This window comes from Brachionichthys hirsutus, unplaced genomic scaffold (assembly GCF_040956055.1).
Source record: "Brachionichthys hirsutus isolate HB-005 unplaced genomic scaffold, CSIRO-AGI_Bhir_v1 contig_1005, whole genome shotgun sequence".
NCBI lineage: Eukaryota > Metazoa > Chordata > Actinopteri > Lophiiformes > Brachionichthyidae > Brachionichthys > Brachionichthys hirsutus.
Window position 1 is genome coordinate 13,888 of NW_027180832.1, and position 11,113 is coordinate 25,000.

Below are 11,113 nucleotides of genomic sequence, written 5' to 3' on the forward strand. Positions count from 1 at the left end.
TATTGAAATGTATTATTTGGACATTATCTAAAAGAAAGCCACCTAATAATGTATGAATATGTTATTGTAATGGATGTATGATTTCGTTCCAGGGTTTCAGCCTCTCTGCCAATGGAAAATGTAATTGAAAATGTGAGATGAATGTTCATCAAGACATCTTAAGTTTTCAAAAAAAAGATATATTTAATGAAGTAGAACATCAAAATGTTGTCACACAGATTCCCAACATGTTTCCATGATCGTGTCAATCAAAATGTTAAATTTATTCATAAAACATACAGTAAAAAAAGTTAAAGGAAGTTTAACTACAAATTGACCTGTTGGGATCACACTTAAAAAAAAAAAAGAATTTCATAAAGCATATAATATAGCTCACTAACATCACGTCACTAACATTTTGTTGGACCACTTTGAGCACACAATTAGCGAAGGCACGCCTGTCTTTGAGCAATCTATTCCATGGTGGCAAGTAACGAGAAAAGATCAGGATAAAGTTCAGACATAGTCTCTTTGATCATAGCCACTTGGAGCGATTGATCTGGTGTGGGAGTACATCATCTTTGAGGGAGGCCCATATCTTTTCTCCGGTTGTGGGGGGCAACTGGAACAGAGGATGCCCCCTCCAATGAGCAGAAACGCTGCTGCGGCCCATCCCAGGTAAAGAGCTGCACCGATCTCCCGCTTCTGTGCCTCGGCTATCATTGGATTGTAGAACTCCATGATTATACTGTGGGCTGACCAGGACACGGGGATCAGCTGGGTCAGCGCGGCCAGAATGAAGGTTACGCCGGCGGCAATCATCACCCGAGCCTTGGCAGACTCTTCTTCCACACAGTTGGTGCATTTTGCCCCCATCATGCCCACCAAGACTCCCACAATGCCCACTAGAATGGAGATGATAGTGAGGGCGCGGGCAGCCTGAAGATCTGCAGTTAGAGCCAACATGGAGTTGTGGATTTTACACTGCATCTGTCCTGTGCTTTGGACCACACAGTTCATCCAAAGGCCTTCCCAGGTAATCTGCGCTGTGACGATATTCATCCCAATAAAAGCTGACACTCTCCACATGGGCAAAGCGCAGGATACGATGGCTGAGATCCATCCCAGGACCGCCAGAGCCACTCCAAGTATCTCCAGTCCCACCGAAGGCATGTCTGAACTTGGTGTTAGTCGAAGTGCAGCGAAGTCTCCTCTCAGTTGTCAGAGTGCTTTCCAAAGTGGTGATTGCACCTAAACAGTCGCTTTCCTTACTGGAGAGGGCGGAGTCTTTTAGTCATTAGCCAGGGAAGCGCTCAAATCATCTTCTGTCCCACCAAAACCTGGCCTTGGCATGTAAACGGCCCTAGTTTAATCATTTAACTCGGTAGCTCCATCTATTTGGGTGAGGGGAGGGTAAACAGAACGAGAGTATCTGAGGTCTAGTTAAAGGATAACAGACATGGCAAAGATCAACAGATGAATGATGGACTGTGGAAGGCACTGTGTCAACGCCTGCAGTTCTCCCACTATAATGCTGTCTGACAAAATAATCAGAGGTTTAAAATGATGCTTCTTGGTTTTATTTTTGTAATTTGTTTATTACTGGAAGTTGTGAAAAGAGTTTCTGGATTCCTTAGAATTAGCAGGAGGATGGTGTTTATCAGAAGTTGTGTTTTAGCTCTGGTGTTTCAGGCAAATTTGATTAAATCAACACCTGTAGCTCTGTGAAAGGCTGCACATTTCATTTCCTGTATTTGGCTTCCTGTTTGTATTTTTATTTTGTCAGTCATTGATGCTACACAGGATTTGAAATATAAATTAAAGTTATCTAAAGGTTCTTTTCAGCATTTTAACCAGTAGAAGTTTAGAGGGGTAACTCTCAGGGCACAACTTATTTGACAAAAGATATAGAAATACAGTCGGACATGTTAAGGATCATATGTTTTTGCCTCCACACAAACTAGTCTGCAGATATCAAACCAAAATTTAATCCATTTGGAAAATACAAAATTAGGAAATAACCTCTGAGCTGCCTGGCATGGGAATTTGAACAAGTAAGAGCACCCGCTTCAATCTGCATGATGAAGGCACGTGAATAATGTGTGTGTCTCTAAAGGTGTCCATGTTTGTTCATAACCATCCCAGGAACCGGTACATATAATACATGAACGTTACCATGCAAAGAAATATCATGGGGCTATTTCTTGAACGCTGAAACAAGTGTCTGCGTGAATGAGCAGGATAGTCTGATCATTGCTCTTGTTTACAGTGCATCAGTTTCATATCTGTACACGCTCCAGAAATCGTCCTTCTGAATACATATCTGTAGTCGAGCCTGGATCCCTTATTGCTCAATCACTGTAATCAATCGGCAGAGCACACACACACACACAAAAGGAGTCTCTGCGTAGGTTCTCAGTCATCCAGGTTGAGGTAAATCACGAAGAGCAAAAAGCAAAGAATCTACCGGACTTGTTCAAGTTTGGTTGAAGACGTTTCACCTTCATACAAGAGGCTTATTTAGTTCTAAATTACTGGTAGAAAGTCCAGATACTTATACAGCAGAAAGCAGAAGACAAAGGACCGCTCTGGAGTCTTTAGCATTCATAACGGTAGTTGTGGTCTCCCCCCCCCCACCAGGTGAGCTGTTATGTTGAGCTGGGGGGTTGTGGCTTTTGGGGACAGAGGTCAATACTGCATTGTATGTTGCTGATAGATGGCGTCTTAATCCCCCTCCTCTGTTCAGAGATGGTTTCTCCAGATTCACAAAAAATGGCTTCTTTGACTCCTCTCTCAAACCATCTGTCTTCCCTGGCTGCAACCTGGACATTACTGTCTTCAAAGGAGTGTCCTGTGTCTTTCAGGTGCAGTCACTCAGAACTGAAGAAGCCTCTTGGAGGAGCGGTGAAACGTCTTGAACAAGTCCAGCTGACTCTTCCTTTTTGCTCTTTGTGATAAAAAAATAACAGAGACATTAAAATGAAAAGCAGCTTTGACAGGAAACATGAGGTACCTTAGGCAAAAGAAATGACACAATCGTCACATTTTGTGTAAGAAGGTCCTATGGGCTTTAATGGCCTGAACTTCTCAACCCAAAGATGTAAATGTTTAATTTCTGTTTAATTTCTGAAAGGTTTATAATTATTTGTACAGGACTTGTGACAGGGTTCAACGTTTTAACACTCACATTATGTTTTGTGTTCTGTTGTGGTTATGAAGTGGGAGCCGTTTGCTGTTTGATTAGACATTGCCGTTTGCCTTCATTGCTGACTGGACCATTGCACTTTCCTGTTTACACATGACTGCACAGCCGAGCTCTGACACACAATACAGCCAGCGGCGTCCCACTCGAAGGGAGTCTTCAGGATCTTTAGAAGCTCGATCATTAACCTCATTTCCCAAGCCAAAGCAAGCTGAGAAAGAAAAATATGTCCAGTCTCTATCTGTTGTTGATTAGTCTGGGAATACTGAAAGTGGAATTATCTTCCAGATGCTGAGAAAGATCTCAGATCAACAGTAGCAAAGTATAAAGATAAAAATATATATAATATATATATATATGTAGATTTTAAGGACTGTTGTAAGTGTACTAGTAAGGTACACAAATGTTAGCTTTACTAGCAAAATGCAAAGAAAGGGTGGAAAGAAAAAGTTCAAATTTCAGAATTGTTTTTAAATTAAATTAGAACTTTAATGCTTTTCGAGGAATCAGTATAGTCCTCTGTTCATTTATAATTTTATATAATATTCATTCATCTTCTGAACCGCATTGTCCATTTCCAGGTCACAGGTCGTGCTGGAGACTATCTCAGCATACTTGATTATATTTCCTATAATTAAAGTAAAATGTCCAGTCATTTAAGTTTTCAATTGTAGTAATGTAATATTAGCATCTGACATGCATAAAAGCACAAGAAGAAGTGGAAATGGAAAAATGTAAATATTGAAATACAAATACCATAAATCTATAGACCTTTTTAATTTTTTAATAACAGTACTTGAGTGATTATACTTTATTACCTTTCTCTACTCATATCTTCCATCTTCTATATTAAAACTACATATACAAAATTACGAAAGTATTGTATTTCCCAAGTTGCTTAAATTTCCAGCTGGAATATTGCTCAGCTTGACATTGAAACAAAGTTTTTTCAGACTGGTCTGAAAATATTGTATTGTATTGTCTTGTAACTGTAAGAATAGCGTCAGGTCGCTGACGTCCTCACACAGGGTCTCTAACCTGCACCTTTTATTTCATGTATCTTCAGGTGCAACAATGTCTACATTTCAAAGACACCGAAAATTTGAATCGGAAAAAAAGAATTCCAATAAAATACAGTTGGTCTTTTTCAAATTAAGGCAAGCATAAAATACAAAGATGTCTTTTCTCTTGACATTTTGTCCTTGATGAAGGACGCCTTTTGATCCTGCTATCTGCTGCTGTAGAACTGAAGTGTTCTTCTTTTGTTTTTTTAGATCCTGCTTTTGTTTTGTCAGATTTTCATGTTAGTCTTAACATTCAGACTTTTCTTTGTGTGCATCCCAACATGGAAAGAGAAGCAAATAATTCCCAAGCGCCTGATCCATGTGGCCTTTGTGGCTCTGGTTGGACTCACTTAGAGTGCAGTTACCTTATCTTTGACTCGGATTCATTCACGCGTTGCGGACAGGCTATAGCGCAAAAGAAGCATAAGCCCCCCATTGTTGCTCGCCGATATTTACATTGAAATAAAATATCTGAATAAAGTCATGCATCAATTTCTCACTCTGTAGCAGGAAAATGCAGAAAACTTGAATATTAGTAGTTTATTATTATCTTTGATTTAAAATTTTGTAAAATGTAAAAATAGTCAGCTCAGATATTCTGTAAATTATTTAAGATTAGACACCATAAAAACCCAACACTAGATAGAATTGACTTAAAAAAACACACTGATACATCCATACATTTGCATTGGTAGCTCAGTGTGCTCCGACAATGCTCACACATAGTCTCTTCTGGTGTATCCATTGACTGACACGGTCTTGACAGGGGAGTAGTTCCCCTGTGAAGGCATGGAGCCTCCGCCGCTCTGCGCTGGAGCTGCAATGCGAGGGCAGGAGCAACACAGCAGGGCTCCCCCTAGAATGAGCAAGCAGGAGGCGGCCCAGCCAAAGTACAAGGCATTACCGAACTCCCTCTTCCCTGTCTCCTCCATCATCGGGTCGTAAAAGCTCAGGACAATGACATGCGCTATCCAGGATACCGCGACCAGCACGAGCAGTCCAGCCGACAGAAAGGTTACTCCAGCAGCCGCCACAAGCCGCGGCTTACTGCTCACATCCCGGCTGCAGTTGGTGCATTTGGCACCAGCTACTGACAGGGCGATACCCACAATGCCCAGCACCATGGAGACAATCACCGAGGCACGAGCTGCTTGTAAGTCCACTGGCAATCCGAGCATGGAGTCGTGCACCCTGCAGTGCATCTGGCCTGTGCTCTGCACCGAACAGTTCATCCACAAGCCTTCCCAGATCACCTGCGAAATCACAATGTTTTGACCGATATAGGCCGCCACCCGCCACATAGGCAGGCCACAGGCTACCATGACCCCCAGCCAGCCAGCCACGGCCAGGATCATCCCGAGGATCTCCAAGCCAGCGGAATACATAGTCAAAGCAGCGGATGGAGGAGGCGCTGAACAGCACTCTTTTGGAGGGATAGAAGGCCCTCTGTCTCCGCAGGCTCAACTCTCCGGCGATGAAGGCGATATCAGGTCTCGTTGGCTCAGAGTCCCGTGTAAGACTTTTAGTGAGAGAGTAAGTGAGAGGGAGAAACGGCTTCTACCTTCTTTATAAAGCTTAGTGGACTGAAGGTGGAGTCTGCTCAAGGTGGCATCATGTTTAACTTCAAAACACACTCAAATGAGGGGAATGGGGATAATCTGACATTTTTATTAGCATAGCATGTAACCGAAATTAACAGCACACACCCTCTTAAGTCTTAGATGATATCACACTTATTGGCAAAGATTCATATTTACAGATTTTAAAGATTGATTGGAAAGACATTAAATTCAAATCCCATTTATTGATAAGAAATGCTTACAGTAATCATTGGTGTTCTCAATTCTGGCTAAACTATAAATTATATAAATTATGGCTGCTCCAGGGTGCAGTTTAAGTCTTGTGAATTTGCGACAGAGTTTATTTGCATGTGACAACCTTGAAGAATATGCTGAATCACCTTCTGCATGAGATTTCGATGCCAGAGAAGAGTAACAATGAGTGGCCTTGTCTTCTGTTGGTCAGCGACATAATCCCTCCTGGGTAGAAAAAGGTCAGGGCTGGAGTTTGTGTGCCTCTTTGATACTGAGTGTGTTTGAGGTATTTGTCCCTTAAAGTGTAGAATTTAGGGCAAAATATTTTTATAAAATAAAACTGCATTGAAAATATAAGACTACGGACATTAAATGCTTTTTTAAATCAACGGGGACAAAAAAAAAAAGTAAAACTATTAGACTTGTATTTCCATGTTTCCACTTCACATGTCTGGAAATATTATACCTGGAAACAAAAAGGTTATGTTGGAGGCAAAAAGCTCTTGACTATCCATGCCATGATGGATAATCAAACAGGCGGGAATATCGCCTACATTTCTTGTCTGCTGAACAACAGAGCTGTTGAGACTGGTCGACAGAAGAGCGCTATGTCTTCACCAACAGAGGTCAGGGGTCAGGATGAGCATCTCTGCAGTCTTGTGTGTCTTCCCTGCTACAGATGCGCACCCTCTCGAAGCTGTGCATTCTACTGTAGTTGCGAGTTTCTACAGGCAGGAGGGGCCACCATTGCATTCTATCTTCTCGCTCAGTTGGGTTGTTGCTTTGCTTGCGTGACGTTGCTTCCCAGTTGTAGTGGATTATTAGTGCATGTCTGAATCTGATGTTAAACAAATGTAAATGTTTTTTTACTCTTGTTTCATTCATCTTGTATGCCCCCCCCCCCCCCATCTAACATGATCTGAATTTGTGTTGTCTGGTTTATCATGATTCGATTTGTTTTGTTTGTTTGTTGAATTAGTTAATTTTTTACTTTTATAACCCATGTTTTAAAAAAAAGAAAGACACATTTTTAATTTCTAGTTTGGTGGTTCAAGTGGTGAAATTTTACACTTGGTATGCTTCGATGTCATTCCAGATTTTATTAATCTTAACTAGAAAAGCAGTCAGAGAGCACAAACCTCCGACAAGCAGTTCATTCCCCTCATAATTCAATTTACACTAAAAATGATAGTCTCATTTTGATTTTATGTACATTTTTAGATTCAGTGACCATAAATTATACCTTTAGCAAATTGTTCTTGATATCTTTATACACTAACCATGAAACGTAAACTTGAATCGGAGTTGATGTGTATTTTAAAATGATTTTTTTAAATCCGTAAATGGGGTTTTCATGTTAAAATGACATCTTTTTTCCTGACATTTTGCATGATAGTGCATGTCGCCCCTTTATGACTGTGATTTTTGGTGAGTGAAATGAAAACATATTTTACAAGATAAGATTTTTTTTAAGTCTCAATTATAAGTAAATTGGAAAACCCAGATGTATTTTATTTTATTTTTTGTATCCAGACAGGTATTCGAATCACTCTCAATATTTCATGGGATCTAAGTTAGAGCAAGACTTGTCTTCAGATTTTTTTTTCATCAAGATCCATTCAGCAGTTTTTCTGCAATCATGCTAACAGACAGACAAACAAACAAACAAACGCCGTCAAGAACATGACCTCCTTGGCGGAAGTAAAAAATAGCAATAATATTAAATTTACTACTAATAAAGTAATCTTGGAAGCTCTCCTAATTACTGTTGATGACACAGTGAAATGCTTTGTTTTGCAAGACAGTCGAAATAAACCGCATGCAGTTTGAAACATAACAGCAGACACGATTGGCTGGTGATGCCTGTGAACCTGTTGTGTTCGGTGAATAACGATCGGTGTGTCACTTGGGCTCGGATTTTCAATCTTTATCCAGCAGCAGCTAAAAGTACAAGCTTTTATTTCCACCAGATAATACACATGCAAGTCTTTTTTCTCAGAGTAACAGGCACCTCAGTTATATTTCAATCCATGTATCCCACTATTCATTGAGTTAACATGCTTGCTGCAGGTGCGGTCCCCTGATAAGATCATTCCCCAGAGTTATACATGTAGCCACATGCATCCTGCTAAATGTTCACCTGTCGCTGGTGCAAGAGCAAGTCTGACCGGTTTCCAAGGAAAGCCACGGTCTGCTGTAGTTTGTACTTTCCTTCACACTATAATCTTAACTGGCGCTAATTCAAATTCAAAGTACTAGAATATAGAGAATAGTGTTATAACAGATTGATAAAATGATACGGATACATAATTTATTTTCATGATTTGTTTCCACAGCCTAAAAGGCACTCATCTCTATTTGTGACACAACTGTGCAAATGAGGAACTGAAAATTGTCCCCAGGCAAAAACACAAACCCTCAGACACACCTAGTTTCACAACCAAACCAGCTATGACATGAACAACGGTTTATGTTTGGTATTATTAGTAGTAGTCATATTAATAATTAGTAGCCCAGATTACATATATATGCTACAAGATTTACAGATATTTATTTACCTGACACTCTCGTTTGGATAAAAGATGCAATCTGCAGAAATAGAGTTTAAAAGACAACAACGCAACAACAAAACAGGAAAGATCTGAACCAGAGTGTCTTGAGATGAACGAGGAAAAAAACAAAAAACAGACATGTAATTACATGACTAACAGACCAAAATAACTGTTTGTGTCATGTGACATTGTCACATCCTAACACGCATGAGTCAGAGAAGAGGTCACGTCAGTATTAACTGCTTAAACTGAAACTCTGACTGTACCGGAACAATGGCTTCGGGGTTGTCTGTGGAGTCGTCCCTTGCACACATATATTTCCCACTCAGACACATGAAACTAATTATAGTTTTTTTTTTAAATCTAAACAGTGTAATTTATGGACAATTCTTACTAAAGCACAAATTAGCAACACACTTATAGAACTCCACACTCCGTGTTCCTTCAAGACCCAGTTTGTAGGATTAAAAATGTGATATATAATATTCCTGATGCTGTTTCCATTATAACCTACTAAAAGTGAGCAAGAGTCTTCTTTTGTGACCTCAGGATGAGGTGTTCATATCTGCTGACGGAGTGAGTCCCCTTCCATGCTGGTGTGTTACGGAATGATGTTTCTGGGCCGACACACTGGACTCTTAAAATACTACAGGCAAGTTTCATACAGCTCATGTCAACATGCAGGGTTTTGTAACTTACTCATTCACGGCAATGTAAGCTATGAAAGCAATCATTTTTAACCTGCAGTATTTTTTTTTAAATACTGCAGGTTGTTATCTGCATGAGGACACAGCCTGTTATACTGAAGGACTGGAAACTTGGATGAGAGCCAGAGCCAGCCGTTACTGTGAAGACAGAGCCCGCCTCAGACTACCTGTTGGCACATGTCACCTCAGGTCCTGTTGGCGTTTTCTCACGGCCGCGGCTGTTAAATCTCTAACCTGTTGCTTTAAAAACAGCAACATTCCCTCTCAAAAACCTGATTCAATGAGGAAAGTCAAAGCCGTTCCGGATTTATGAGCAGAATCATACCCTCAAAAACACAAAGTTTCAAATAACCAGGTAGATTTAGCACAACCAGTTATATTGATCTGATTTTATTTAGGCATATTATATTCAGCCTCTATTCCAGTGCTTTGTAAGGGCCCTGAATTTGCTACACATTAGACTTAATGGGGCCTCTCTGCAGCCTTCCAGGACCTGCACATCAGGACTAATCTCACCCTGAAACCATCTCTCCTCTGATTCTTAATTGCTGAAATTCCTCCCTGCCTCCCCGTGTGTGGAACCTAATCTCTATAGACAGGCCGGCGTAGCTTTACTAGTCTTACCTTGGATAAAATAGGAGCATTATAGTCCTAAAGGCAGTTTTGGCTCTTAAACAGTACCTCTATTCATTTCTGGAACAATCTGATTCTCCCTCTACCTCTCTTGGCCCCCTCTCACTATTCCCTCGTTTTGGAGTCTGTCAACTGGAATCACTTGGCATAGTATTTAGCATTTCACCAACATCTCGCTCTTGCCGTCTTCACGCTGCTATCAAATAGTATTGATAAATCAAGTGGGACCCCTGTACTCCAGATTGCACAGCTTCTCCAAAATCACCATAGAGGCGGAAGTTGCACCCCTTCAACCTTTAAGGACTGACATCACGGCAAGGTCAGATTCAATCTCTTTTATTTCCACCCTCAGAAATGTTTATTTAAAATATTTAATTAATGTGATCTTTAAAAAGGTCGTTGTTTAAAAAAAACTGCTAAGGTGTTTCTATTTGCTTTCTCTCGATGTGTCTTGGTTAAGTTCGCTCAAGGTGGCATCATGATTAACGTCAAAATACACGTATACACAACACTGTTGCTTCTGTGCAGTTAATAAAGTATAGGTATAATTAAATGTAAATAAAACCTTTATCAAAGTCAGCTTCATGCTGTGGTTTATCATAGTAAATTTATACTTAAAATAAAAGATAAATACTTCAATCATGCGGTTTAAAATAAGAGAAGTCAAAAATTTATGCAAGAAATGTTGTGAAGAAATAATGTAATCATTGTAAATGTGAATTATCAATACGTTTTCACCATTTTCAGTGTGTATGTTCTTTTTCTCATTTCAACCAATAGTCAAAGGTTAACACGTAACATAATAGAACATGTTTTGTATTCATAAGAAATTCTATATGAGAAACTTGTTTGTTTTATATATTTTTTATTGCTTTCTGTAATAATGTCCTTATGTACTAATAACTTTCAACGGACACAAGACCGCAAGGGCTTTTTTGAAATGCTCCTCTTAGACAGGATGTTTGACTCTATTTGTACTGTAATACATGCTACTGTGTGACTGTACTTGTACTCTAACATTCTATCTAATAAATATATTTATTGACATCATCATGTAAATGACAGCTAGAACCAGACAATGAGTGCTGCACTGATATCTGAATCTCTCATTATCTAATTAACACCTTGAAAGGGACAATAGTTAATAATTTGACAATAGTTA

General features: G+C 39.7%; 1 protein-coding gene across 1 annotated transcript; it reads right to left on the bottom strand.

Annotated features, from left to right (window-relative positions):
* Nucleotides 1-495: 495 nt before the first annotated feature.
* Nucleotides 496-5,630, bottom strand: LOC137916781 (claudin-4-like). The gene is made up of 2 exons (XM_068759744.1): nt 5,150-5,630; nt 496-1,154 (listed from the first exon to the last, which is right to left on the bottom strand). Exons 1-2 carry the CDS (start codon nt 5,628-5,630, stop codon nt 496-498), a joined length of 1,140 nt encoding a protein of 379 aa, XP_068615845.1.
* Nucleotides 5,631-11,113: the final 5,483 nt, after the last annotated feature.

What these genes read in the sequence shown, in the direction of transcription:
- LOC137916781 (XM_068759744.1), bottom strand. Translation starts at nt 5,630, where the DNA reads ATGTATTCCGCTGGCTTGGAGATCCTCGGGATGATCCTGGCCGTGGCT. An exon ending in GACAGGGAAGAGGGAGTTCG is followed by an intron (nt 1,155 to 5,149) that starts GTAATGCCTTGT and finishes CACCAAGTTCAG; the next exon opens with ACATGCCTTCGGTGGGACTG.